The sequence below is a fragment of the Anas acuta genome, chromosome 5, assembly GCF_963932015.1.
Source record: "Anas acuta chromosome 5, bAnaAcu1.1, whole genome shotgun sequence".
In the NCBI taxonomy this organism is placed as follows: Eukaryota; Metazoa; Chordata; class Aves; order Anseriformes; family Anatidae; genus Anas; species Anas acuta.
In genome coordinates, this window is record NC_088983.1 from 31,667,735 (window position 1) to 31,679,705 (window position 11,971).

General features: G+C 58.7%; 4 protein-coding genes and 1 long non-coding RNA gene across 5 annotated transcripts; 4 read left to right on the forward strand and 1 right to left on the reverse strand.

The window, feature by feature from the left end:
- The first annotated feature begins 966 nt into the window (after positions 1 to 966).
- LOC137857368 (dispanin subfamily A member 2b-like) lies at positions 967 to 2,211 on the forward strand. Its single transcript, XM_068683724.1, has 2 exons — positions 967 to 1,247; positions 1,689 to 2,211. Exons 1-2 carry the CDS (start codon positions 1,032 to 1,034, stop codon positions 1,893 to 1,895), a joined length of 423 nt encoding a protein of 140 aa, XP_068539825.1. The 5' UTR covers positions 967 to 1,031; the 3' UTR covers positions 1,896 to 2,211.
- LOC137857374 (uncharacterized) lies at positions 1,798 to 5,839 on the reverse strand. Its single transcript, XR_011097070.1, has 2 exons — positions 5,487 to 5,839; positions 1,798 to 3,485 (listed from the first exon to the last, which is right to left on the reverse strand). It is a non-coding gene; the product is annotated as an uncharacterized lncRNA (long non-coding RNA).
- Positions 5,840 to 5,976: 137 nt separating this feature from the next.
- Positions 5,977 to 7,548, forward strand: LOC137857367 (dispanin subfamily A member 2b-like). Its single transcript, XM_068683723.1, has 2 exons — positions 5,977 to 6,320; positions 7,217 to 7,548. Exons 1-2 carry the CDS (start codon positions 6,048 to 6,050, stop codon positions 7,373 to 7,375), a joined length of 432 nt encoding a protein of 143 aa, XP_068539824.1. The 5' UTR covers positions 5,977 to 6,047; the 3' UTR covers positions 7,376 to 7,548.
- Positions 7,549 to 8,087: 539 nt separating this feature from the next.
- Positions 8,088 to 9,630, forward strand: LOC137857372 (dispanin subfamily A member 2b-like). The gene is made up of 2 exons (XM_068683728.1): positions 8,088 to 8,437; positions 9,143 to 9,630. The coding sequence occupies exons 1-2, from the start codon at positions 8,252 to 8,254 to the stop codon at positions 9,284 to 9,286; spliced, it is 330 nt and encodes a 109-aa protein (XP_068539829.1). The 5' UTR covers positions 8,088 to 8,251; the 3' UTR covers positions 9,287 to 9,630.
- Positions 9,631 to 10,621: 991 nt separating this feature from the next.
- On the forward strand, positions 10,622 to 11,832 carry LOC137857369 (interferon-induced transmembrane protein 5-like). The gene is made up of 2 exons (XM_068683725.1): positions 10,622 to 10,833; positions 11,341 to 11,832. The coding sequence occupies exons 1-2, from the start codon at positions 10,648 to 10,650 to the stop codon at positions 11,557 to 11,559; spliced, it is 405 nt and encodes a 134-aa protein (XP_068539826.1). The 5' UTR covers positions 10,622 to 10,647; the 3' UTR covers positions 11,560 to 11,832.
- Positions 11,833 to 11,971: the final 139 nt, after the last annotated feature.

The window sequence follows — 11,971 nt, forward strand, 5'->3', positions numbered from 1 at the left end:
CGGGGACAGGTTTTGGGGATCAAAACCCAGTGCCTGCCTCCTGAAACACCCACTGAGAGCGGGGAGGGATGGGGGTCCCAGCACCACGCGGCAAGGACATGGTTTAGGATTTCTCCCTCAAGCATCCAGGCTCAATACCAGGGACAAATCTCACAGTGCTACACGGTGGGGTCATTATTTTGGGGTTTCATCAGGGGGTCACACAGCGGGAACGTTATTTGGGGGTTCTTCCCCAAGCAGCCAGGCTCCACACCGGGGTAAAGGCTTCCAGCACCACGTGGAGGGGATGTGGTTAGGGTTTAGTCATCAGGTGCCCGGGTTCAACCCCAGGGGTCGCGGTGCCACGTGGTGGGTACGTTATTTAGGGTTTCTGTGTGGAATCGTACACTGGTTCAGGCTGGAAAAGCCCTCCTAAATCACCTGGCCCGACCCATAACCTCACACTGAAGTCCGCCGCCAACCCACGCTATGGGGTGCTACATCTCCAGGTTTCTCCAGTGATGGCAACGCCGCCACTTCCCTGTCCCAATGCCTCACACCCCTTTCTGTGACGAAATTTCTCCTAAAATCCAGCCTAAAACTCCCCTAGCACAATTTCAGGTCGTTTTCCCTCATTTGGAGGACAGGAAAAGAGCCTCCCCTCGCCACGACTCTCTTTAAGCTAATTACAAAGCGCGGCATTACACTAATTATTTAGCCCAATGAAGCCTCCCTGAGCCTTCCCCCAGCCCAACAACCGCTCCAGCAGCCGGCATCACCCCCATCTCCTCCTGCTGCCAAAATTACTAAACCAATAATTAAACGAACATTTTAACGCCCCCAACCAAGTCCTGGCGCTTGGGGACGACGCGGGGCGCAGCGCCGGGGCCAGGACATAGGAAGAGGGCGGGCAGGGCTTTTCCCCTCCCCAAGCCTCAGCCCCAGCCCCAGCGGCTGGGAAACGAAACCTCGAAACCTGCGGTCTCTGAGCGCCCCCCCCCTGCCCGCAGCACCGCCCCCGCCGCCCTCCCCCGAGCCCCGAACAAGCGGGGATGGAGCGGACGCGAGCTCCGGGACTCGCGCTGCCACCCTACGAGCCTCTGGTGGAGGGTTTGGACATGGAGAACATGTCCCGAAGCGTCGTGGTGCCCGTGGAGCCCCCCCCGGTGCAGGCTCCCCCCCGCGACCACCTGGCTTGGTCGCTGTGCTCCACGCTGTACTGCAATGTCTGCTGCCTCGGCTTCCTGGCGCTCGTCTTCTCCGTCAAGGTTTGGGGAAAAAGGGGAACGGGGACGGGGATGGGGTGAGGAGGGGGTCGGGGCGCAGTGCTGGCACCCGGGGGGTGGTGGGGTGGCGGCCGTGCAAGGTGGGGGGGATGGAGCCGGGGAGCCCCAAAAGCCCGGCTCTAGGATGCGCCATGGACCCCACAGAGTTCCTTTGGAGCCCCCCAAAATCGCCAAGCCTGGGGTTGCCTTGTGGAGCACCAAAAGTCCCGGCCGTGGGTTAATGGGTGGACCCCACAGAGCCCCTGACCCTAGGGAGACCCGTGGACCTCCCCAAATCCCCCATCCTGGAGGTGACCCCACAGAGAGCTCCGCAGACCCTCCGGAGCCCCAAGCCCAGGATGCCCCATGGGTCACCCAGAGCCCCCATCCGCAGCCCCCTCTCCCCAGCCCTGACCCCACTGACTCCGGCTTTGGTCTCCCCAGTCCAGGGATCGCAAAGTCCTCAGCGACTACAGCGGGGCGCTCAGCTACGGCTCCACCGCCAAGTACCTGAACATCACGGCCCTGCTGCTCAGCATCTTCTTCATCATCCTCATCATCGCCCTGGTCGCAAGCGGCACCATCACCATCGTCAACCTGCTCCACCACCAGCAGCAGCAGGGCGACCACCCCTTCTATGGCCCCACATAGCCCCTTCCCCGGCACCGGGGGCAGAACTGGGCCCGCTGCAGCCCCCGCCGCCCCTCGGAGCAGGGCTGAGACCCCCGTGCAGCCCCTCCAGCACTTGCTGGGGTCTTGCCCTGCTTCCCTTGCTGCTCCACGTCCCTCTGACCACCGCTCAAAGCGCCTCGTGACACCTCTCCTCCGGTGGGAGCCGAGCCCCCTTTGGGAAGGGGACGCGCACGCTTTGCCACTTGCTTTGCTCTGGCTTTTTTTTTATATATAGCCCCAAATACCGTCTTGTCAGGAGAAGAAGTGGTTTTAATAAAGGTTTCTTTCACTTTTGTCCATGGCTCATCCTTTTTTTTTTCCTTTTTTTTTTTTTTTTTTTTGGGGGGGGGGAGTCCCGTAGCCCAGCTTTTTGGGACGGGAAATGGTGCCTGTCCTAGTGAAGCACTGCCATGGGACAACTGTCCCCTCTGTCACCCTCGGTGCATGCAGCATTGCGGGGATGCTCTGAAATACGCAGACTGGTGAACCCAGCTCAATGCATTGGGATAGGATGGACCATGGCAAGGATGAGGGCAGGAGGGAAGAGTGTCCCCGTCCCTGGGGTGCCACCACCATCACCCCTACCCCTAGAGATGCAGGCAGGCTTCATCGGGGGGCAGGGAGGTGCAGAAAGGGTTTTGGCCCAGCTCGGGGCAGTGGGGGACGAGAGAGGCTTCCAGGAGGAAGGGGGAGCCATGGGTGGGATGGCCCCATCCCAAATCACCGCGATGGGGAAGCACCACCAGGTGACAGAGGCACGGGGTGCTTTGGAGGACAAGTGAGATGGCAACACCTCTCCCCTCCTCTCCAAAACTTCTCAGCCTCGCCCCATCCCGCCAGCCCCCCTCCCTTAGCCCAGCCGAAGGGTGATGTAAAAAAAAAAAATCACGCCTGTGGCTTTCATGTCTTCAGCCATGTCCAAATTGACCCAGGCAAGGCCCAGACCACCTGGACAAAAGTCCCGGACAAAGCCGATCTGGCAGAGGTTCAGGTATGTGTTTGGCCTGCCCTTCCTGCTCCCCAGCTCGCTGGAAGCCTTCGCTCTGCTCCCCAGGGCTGGGGCCCCGCCAAGCTGAGAGAAAGCCTTTGCTTTTTTTTGTTTCCTTGAGAACAACTCCTGCCAAGAAGCTCTGCTCATGAGCAAGCCATCTGAAATCCTTCCCGCAACACACAACAGATATTTGTTGCAGGATCCCTGGCAGCATCGGCCGGGTGAATCATTTATTCCTCCTCCCATTCCCGTAAAAGCAAACAGACACGTGCTGCTGGCTGGGAGCAGAGCTCTCGGCCACCTTCCCGAGCAGCCAGCAGGCAATGCATGTCCACAAGCAAGATTTGGGACTCCGTGTTCCCATCCAGCTGCTGAGGTCAAGGAGCCTTCGCAAAGGGCGATGAAATCCCTGCTCGGAAACGTTGTCCAGACCTCTCCAGGTCTCAGCAGCGCTGCCTCCTTCTAGTGTTGGCAGCAGCCTGGTCCCATTATACAAGGTCTTGGCAGGGTGCAGGTGGGCTGGGCTGAGTCCCACCCTCTGCTGCGTGTTCCTCCCCCTCCTCAGCAGCAGGACCCAGCTGAAATCCGCCCCCCCAAAATCAGGGTGTTTATTACGCATGCCACCTCTCCATCTGACAGTCTCCCCAAGCAGCTGACACATGCAAAAACCTGGGGACAATTCCTAAAGACATCCTGCAGCCAAAAGTGGACTTCAGTTCTCCGGTCTGACATCCCCATGGGGAGTGGGACAGACTCAGCGAGTGCATCCCTAGCCCCAAAACCTCTTCCCTGAGCGTGACCGTGCTTTTCCGTGCGTGGCACAGCTCTGGGAGGCACAGCTCCTTGGGGCCAGATCCCTGCAGGCAATGGGAGGGGAGGGGTCTATGGAAGCAAAGGCCTTATTCTTGGGGTGCACGGGGCAGGGCAGGGGAGTTCCCGCGACATGAACAGCCCGTTTGTGCCCTTGCAGCAATCGCTGAGGGCCGTTGGCAGGCAGCCACCGGGCCACTGAACTCCCTGCCCCGCTCCCAGCAGCGAGCCCAGAGCGAGCAGTGGACTCGGTGAAACCCAGCGCCCCGTACTCAGCCCAGCTGAGAAACCCTCCGACAGACCTGACAAAAAAATAAAAATCTCATTCTTGCTTTGCAGAGACTTTTCCTCCCTTCATGCAAAAAGCCAATCGTGGTATTTCACTTTCTCATCCCGTCCCTCTGGTGCTTGGTGCCCTATAGCATCCCCCTAACCCCGCACAGCCCCCTTCTCACTCCAGCATCCCCCTGGGGCTAGTGGGGACTGCAGCCCCCTCCCAGCAGCAGCAGGGGCTGGACTTTGTCTCTTCCTTGTGCCTTCTTGTCCCTGTCATTTGCTCAGGTGCAAGAGCAAACTAAAGGCAACACAGGCGACTGCAAGCAGGTGGCAATTTCAGGATGTTCGCGCTGAGCTCATTTAGATAAGACCACAACCGTAAAGCCACCCTCAGGGAGGATTTTTAGAAACCTCAGCGGAGATGTGGGGTCTTTTGGGATGAGCCAGATGCTCATGACCCTCGCAGCTGCCAGCACTGTCTGATTTTGCCACCAGCACCTTCACCCTTGGCTTGGGTGAGGCAGAGCAGAGCATTGTGCCCCGTGGAAGGACACCTGCAGCTTTTTTGGCAGAGCTGCAGGTCAGGTTTTTGGGTCTTCAGCGCAAACCCAGCCCCAAATCCCCGCTGAGCCCTCTCCCTCCTCCAGCTACAATTCCCCTCCCCGCCAGCCTCTCCACTTAATTGCCACTACGCCCAACTGAACCTCGTTACCTTCAAAGAACAGCGCCCTGACAATGGGAAAATAGCTTCAGGAACAGGGAAAAAAATGCTTTCTATTCCTAAGGTTTTGAGATAAGCAATGTTGGGGGCCAGGGCTTGGATTTGCACCAAAGCATTCAGGTGGCCAAAAAAGCCATGTGACAGCAAGCACAGGTGGCTGATGCCCTTGATGTGCCCCAGACATGAAACCTCCCAATCTTCAATTTTTCCTGAGTAGGAAAACCCTACTTCTCACAAAAAAAAAAAAAAAAAAAAAAAAAAAAACAGTTGTTTCAGTTTCGTTTTCTCTGCCTCTAACTCATTTCCCCGGGAAACGTGAATTGAATGTGCAGGCTGTTGATGTTTCTGAAACACACACAATGCGTTTGCTCTGTGCATTGGTATTTTTTTAATTCAGGTAATTTTTAACTACTTGCTGCTTTTCTGAACCTTTTTTTTTTTTTTTTAGTTCCCCTAATCATTTCAGCAGCTGCAAGATACTACAAAGGAAAGAAATAAATCTATAAAAAAGAAAAAGAAAAAGAAAAGGAAAAGGAAAAGGAAAAGGAAAAGGAAAAGGAAAAGGAAAAGGAAAAGGAAAAGGAAAAGGAAAAAGAAAAAGAAAAAGAAAAGAAAACCCTTCAAACCCAAAGTGCAAAGCCAGTAGCTTTATTCCCCGCAGATGGGGATCGAATCCACAAATCCTCCTGGGGACAAGTAGCACACCCTATGCCCCCTTCCAGCCACCTTGCCCCGTGCCATCGAGAAGCCACCCTTTGCACTCCAGCCTCACCGAATTGCCGTGCCCTTGCTGACACCGTGCGAACGCCTCGACACGAGCTGGCTCCCAAATGCTGGCACTGCTGGGGATGAGATGCAAAAGCTGAAGCAGCTCCAGAGTGGTGTTTTGCAGCCTGTCCCCCCTACAGCTTCAGGATAAGGGCTGTTTGGGGGGCCCGTGGTGGCCCCCATCTGCCCCTACTGCCCTCCGTGTCCGTGCTGGGACAGAACAGCAGCTGGCACAGCCCTGCCCCGCACTCCCCAGGGCACGTATAAAGAAGCATAAAGCAACAAGGACAAGGAGATGAGGCTTTGTCACATCACCCAGCCCGTGGACATCCCTTTGGCCCAGCTCCCCATCCTCCCCACAGACCGTGTCTGGCTCCTTGTCGCTCCCCTATCCTGATCCCAGTGACCCCAAGGCAGCCGGCTAATCTCCAGCTGGGACACGGGGCTGGTTGCCCCCGCCCCAGTGCGGGGCGGGGTGACCCCACCCTGACAAACCCTTCCACTCACCCATAACTGGGCGAGCACAAGCACCGGTGCTCCAGCTCCTCGCTGCTGCCAGGCTACCATGGAGAACTACCCGAAGTCCTTCAGCATCAACATGCAACCCTACGGCAGGAATGGGGGGGCCAGCACCCCCACCCCCCCGGCCACCTCCTTCGGCCAGGCCACCTCCTTCGGCCAGGCCACCTCCTTCGGCCAGGCCACCTCTTTCGGACAGACGGAGCCCACACCCGTTTCTACCCCGCCACCCAAGGACTTTGTGCTCTGGTCTTTCTTCAACGCCATGTACTGCAACCCCTTCTGCCTGGGCTTCCTCGCTCTTGTCTTCTCCATCAAGGTGAGGGAAAAGTCAGCCTAGTCCCGGCAACCCCCCGCCCAGCCTGGGAGCCCTGGCTGCCACCTGCCCCCACGATTGGGCTCCCCAACCCCATCCCACCCTACCTTTTCCCATCCCATCTTGTCCCATCCCATCCCATCTTGCCCCATCCCACCCCAGCTTGCCCCAAACCCCATTATCACCACTCTCCCTTCCCCGCCCGTCTGATGTCTCCCCCCTCCATCCTGCCACATCCAGCCCTGCCCCACACCCAACCTCCCCTGGAAAGCCACCGTTGGAGGGCCACGTGTCACCTCTCAGCGCTTCACCATCCCCAAGGGCCGCAGGGAGAGGGGGACCCAGGCACCACGTTGCTCTCGGCTCTTCTCCACTGCCCCCGAGTGCCCCAAATCAGCCGATGGTGTCACAAAGCCATGGAGCTGGCTCCCTGCTCCCCCCCACCCCACCCCAAGAGCTCGCCAATGCGCCACGACACTTTTGCCCTACCTGCGATAAGCAGCAGCTGCTCCCCAAGCACCTTCCCTTTATTGCCTTTAAGGCTAATCATTCGTAATGAGCACACAGGGAGGGGAGGGCAGCATTCACCGGCGCCCCGGGAAGCACGCTGGGGACCCCCCCTCCTTCTCCCCCATCTCTCCTCCACCGCCAATGCCGCGGCTCCGCAGGACCGGGCAGCATGTGGCCAAGTGTAATGGCTTTTAATAAGCCATTAAGAAATGGCTTTTAGGCTGCCAGGAGCTCTGCTTCCAATCTGGGGGGTGGGGGCTTCCTGAGGGTTTGGCACCTCGTGGATGCCGCTGCCAGGTTTCGGCAAGAGCGGCCGCGTTGCGGTGCTGGAGCCGGGCGGGTGTCTGCGGCCTGCAGGGTGGTGCTCCCTCGCTCCTCTCCCTCTGCAGGCCCGAGATAGGACAGTGGCGAAGGACCCCATGGCCGCCAACAGCTACGGGAGGACAGCCAGGAGCCTCAACATCGCAGCGTTATGCCTGGGTATCGTGGGCACCATCATCCTTGTGGTCATTCTGGCAGTGATCTACAGACCAGTATACCACCCCTAACCTGGCCCACCGAGGAGAGGCAGCACCACGGCTTTCCCTTAACCCCCCGGCCCCAAACCCCATCACCCTTCCGACCCCCTCCCTCCAGCTGAGGGGGTGCGCCCGCCGTGGTGACCCAATTGGGGGTGAGCCTCTGGGGTGAGCTCGAGATGAATAAAGCATTTCTCACTCCCTTTTGGCTTGGAAATGTCGTGGTTTTCGGTTTCGGGAGGTGTTATCTGCCCTAAGCATCCCCACCTCAGTGGGCTGTGGCTACCCCATAACTCGGACAAGAAGGGAACGGGGCCAAGCAGCAGCAGAAGATCTCGGAAAGCACATCGGTGCTGTTAAATATTTCCCCCTTCCTGGATTTATGGGGGTGTTTAGCACCCCCAGAGCCCCCTCCCAGACCAGTTAACCTCCCCAGGTGGAGAAAAACAGTGGGGAGGGGGATCACCAAGCTTTACAGCCGTGCTGCTGAACCCAGGGGGAGCTGAGGAGGGGGGCTCCCACTTATTCCCCCCCCCTCCAATCAGTCCCTCAGCAACTTTTAATCCCCCTCAACCCCTCTGAGCAGCAGCTTTGCCTTTTTCTGCCCTTGTAGCCCCCCCTAAAGCCTGCCCACACGCCGGCTGCCAGCCATGTCCACGGCTGCCTGTCCCTGAGAGGGGTCAGTGTCCTCGCACCCGGGGGGGGGAGCATGGGGGGGGTAAAAGGACGGACACCAACCAGGCTGAGCCTGGAGGCCGGGAAGGGGGCTCGGCTGCTCCGCCTGCGCTCTGGGGCCTCGGGGCCGGATTTAGGGGCGGTGTGGGGCCGCTGCGGGGTTGGGTTCCGTTTCAGTTCCCCTACACGCTTCCCAGCCCTCCCATCCTCACTCGGTGCCCCTGCCCCGTCATGAAGCCCCAGCGGGAGGAGGTGAGCATCCCGCTGTACCCCCCCAGCCGGGGGCAGCCCCCCACCACCGGCCCCAACGAGCAGCCCCGAGATTTCTTTCTCTGGTCCCTCTTCAACGTCCTGATCGGTTACGGACTCGCCTACCTCGGCTGCCTCTGCTTCCCCGCGCTCATCTTCTCCATCAAGGTGAGATTCCCCCCCCAAATCCCCCCCACCCTCCAACCCAGTGTCACTTTGCCCACCCACCCCAGGACCCCTGCCCACCCCGTGTCCCGTTGCTTTGTCATCATGCCCCCCTATTCCAAGCCACCTCCTCCTGGGGTCTCCAGAGCCGATCTGTCCGGACCCCCACCCCCAACCCAAAACCCACGCACCCCCCCCAACCCAGGACCCCCCGATCCACCCCCTTTGACCCACCCCAGGACCCCCCCACTACTTCAACCTCCTCCGATCTGGTCTCCACCTGATCCAGTCTGACAAAACATATCCCTCTCCCCCCCCATCCCCAACCCCCCAAACAAGTGCCCCCCCAAAATTCGCTGCTGCCCAATCTGACCCCCTCCAACCCACCCACACATCTTGGGACCCCCCTAACCCAAAACTTCCCCTCCACAACCTGACCACCTCCCAGCCCAGAACCAGTGCCCCCCAACCCAGCCCGATTTTTCCCTGACACCCCCTCAGTTTGTCACCCCCAAATCTTCCCACCTTGCTGCCCATACCCCAAAATCCAGGACTGTGTGTGTGGGGGGAACATGGGCAACTTCACACCCTGCCCCCCCGAGGGAAGGCATCTATGAGGTCCCAGCTCCCTTTTGACAACTTCCCCAGGTGGGGAGGGGTCCCCAGATTTTTCTTCTCCCCCCCCCCAACCTCCACGTGTTCCCACAGGCCCGTGACTGCAAGATGCTGGGGGATGTGGAGGGTGCCCGGAAGCACAGCACCCGGGCCAAGGTGTTGAACATCATCTGCTCCGTGCTGATGGTCGTCACCGTGATCGTTGCCATCGCTGTCTTCGTGGCTGTCATCACCTGACCACTGCTGGCCACAGCCCCTCGACCGATGGACCGACCTGCCACCCTTCCACTGCCCCCCTACCCCCCAAAAAAATGTGTACCCTCGTGTCTCTGCTTTGGTTGGAGGGGGTGACCAGGAAGGCAGAGCCCTGTCCCCTTGCTCTGCACGGGGTGGCCGGCACGGCTGGTGGTTGGAAGGAGATGGGTGGGCCAGGGTGGGATGGGGAAGGGGCAGCCCCCTTCCTCCTCCACTTGTGCTCCTCGGCAGGGAGCTGCTAGGCTCCCTGGGCCGCGCCGGTGTTTGTCGAAGCTGCAATGCTCATGTAGATCGCTGCTGCCACAAATAAAGCTCCTGCTTGCCAAGCCGCTTGTCTGTTGCCTTATTCACAGCAGGGAAGGAGAAAAGAGGGTCCTTCAGCATCTTGGTGGCAGCCTCCTCACCCTCCTCCTCCTCATCCTCCATCCCCACCGCCTTGCAGGGCGCTGCCAGCCCCCGCCTCATCCCCCAGCTGAGGACATGAGTTTTTTCCTAAGGATTTAGGCACGGCAGAAGAAGGAAACAGGAAAAAAAATGTGTTTTCTGTCTGTAAACAGACATCCTGCTGCAAAGCCCCATCCCCTCCTACTTCCAGGGAACCCTAGAAGGCTTTGCTAGAAGCAGCCCTTCCACATTTTAGCAGTAAATGCCCATGTAATGCATTCCTGGAGGGGGGGTGGGGGTGAGGGGGAAGGATGTCTAAGTGTGGAGCTTTTAGCAGTACTTAGTCCCACAGGCTGCTAGCCCATTACCCTGGGTGCTGTAGTGACAGAGATCAAAACAATTACTTATTGCAATTGCCCTTATTGAAACAACTGACGTGAAAGGCACGTTGCAAGGCAAACACACACACACCCAGCGACAGCAGCTTCTGCTGACACACAGGAAACTCCAGCCTCCCAGAGCAACCAGGCCTTGCTGGTGTTTGAGGGGTTTTCCCGACCACCACCACCTACAGGCCTTGGATGGAGGCAGCGGTGTGAGGACCTGTCTCCTGGCATCCTGCATCGTGTCCGGGGGGTGGTGGCTGCTTGGTTTCCAACCCATCCCACAGCTCTGTCCCCTTGGTCCCATGCCCCTCGCTGTGGGAGAAAGGCTGGATATAGAAAGCCCATCCACTTGTGAGAGAAAGGCAGGCTCACAAAACCAACTTTGTTTCTCCTAGCTCCCAGCCAAGCATTTCTGATAACCACAGCTCATGGAGGGCTGTAATTTCTCTGTTTTATATATAGAGGAGACAAGGCCGGGCTGCAGGCGAGCGCTATATAAAGGGGCCGCCCGGCCCCGCTCCCCCAGCCAGGCTGGTGCAGCAGGAGAGCCGCGGGGTGCCTCTCTCCGTGGCCATGGACACGTCCTACCCCCGGGAGGACTACCTGCCCATGACATCCCACAAACGGGACCTGTCTCCCACCGTCGTCACCGTCGGGGCCTCTGCGCCGCCCCGCGACCACCTCATCTGGTCCATCTTCAACACCATCTACATGAACTTCTGCTGCCTTGGCTTTGTGGCTCTCGCCTTCTCTGTCAAGGTAAGCTGTGCCATGGCCAGGGCACGAGGAGGGATGGGAGAGGGGGTGTTTGGGGTCACCTGGTGTTTCTAGGAGTTCCTGTCCCCCTCCCCGTGCTGATGCAAGAGCAGGGAGGATTTTCCAGGGCATCACAAGTAACTGCCTAGGAGGGCTGGGATAGGGGGCACAAGGGTAAGAGCCCAACACCCTCAGAAAGACCATTTTAGGTGACAGCATCCCCTGGTAAAGCCCTCCTCTTTGTCCTGCCACCTATTAATAATGCTATGAGAAGACCCCCGGCCAGGTAATCACAGCTTCTTGTCACCACCCGAGGAGCTATCGCTGTCCCTAGATGACGCTGGAGGGGCTGAGATGCCCCCAGACCCATGCCTGGATCTGCCCTCCAGCAGGAACAGCTCCAGCTGGGCTGGAGCCGGGCAGATGTCCCAGGGGAAGGCTGGAGGAAGCCGGGAGGAGGTACGGGTGCATGAGAGGAGCCAGGGCTGCCCTGCGTCTTGGTTCTTGCAGGCGCGGGACCGCAAAGTGGCTGGGGACGTGGAAGCTGCTCGGCGCTTCAGCTCCAAGGCCCGGTGCTACAACGCCCTGGCCACGGCCGGGAGCGTGGTGCTGCCTCTCCTGCTCGCTGCCCTGGTCGTCACCGGTGTCCTCCACCTCTCCAAGCTCGCCCAGGACTCCGTGGGCTTTTTCAGCTACCAGTTCAACACAAGCGACGATGAGGACAAGTGACCGGCGGGCGATGGGCTGGACAAAGTTCCTTCACAGCACTGGTGGCCTCCCAAAAAAGGACTGCCAGCCCTAAATAAAATCCTCATCCAGCCTAGAACCCCCCAGCCCCTCCATGCCCAACCCCATGCTTCTTTGGGCAGCTACATTATTTCTGTTTACCTTGTGTGGTTTTGGTTATTTGTTTTTTATATCCTGCCTCCCCTGTGGACTACGGCACCCCTCCAGCCTCAGCGATTATTATTTAAATCATTAAAATAATTCACCCACTGCGAACCTGTGGCATGCCTGTGTGTACGTGGTGCAGGGATCCTGCTAAGGGATGATATAAATGTGTTTTGTGTGCTTAGATAGTGCACTTCACAACTGCAAGAGTTAATCTACATCACTTCTAGGGTGTCCCAGCCTAAAACAG

Coding starts and splice junctions, on each gene's coding strand:
- LOC137857368 (XM_068683724.1), top strand. CDS start 1,032: ATGGAGCGGACGCGAGCTCCGGGACTCGCGCTGCCACCCTACGAGCCT. Junction 1,248..1,688: donor CGCTCGTCTTCTCCGTCAAG/GTTTGGGGAAAA, acceptor TGGTCTCCCCAG/TCCAGGGATCGCAAAGTCCT.
- LOC137857367 (XM_068683723.1), top strand. CDS start 6,048: ATGGAGAACTACCCGAAGTCCTTCAGCATCAACATGCAACCCTACGGC. Junction 6,321..7,216: donor CTCTTGTCTTCTCCATCAAG/GTGAGGGAAAAG, acceptor CTCCCTCTGCAG/GCCCGAGATAGGACAGTGGC.
- LOC137857372 (XM_068683728.1), top strand. CDS start 8,252: ATGAAGCCCCAGCGGGAGGAGGTGAGCATCCCGCTGTACCCCCCCAGC. Junction 8,438..9,142: donor CGCTCATCTTCTCCATCAAG/GTGAGATTCCCC, acceptor GTGTTCCCACAG/GCCCGTGACTGCAAGATGCT.
- LOC137857369 (XM_068683725.1), top strand. CDS start 10,648: ATGGACACGTCCTACCCCCGGGAGGACTACCTGCCCATGACATCCCAC. Junction 10,834..11,340: donor CTCTCGCCTTCTCTGTCAAG/GTAAGCTGTGCC, acceptor TGGTTCTTGCAG/GCGCGGGACCGCAAAGTGGC.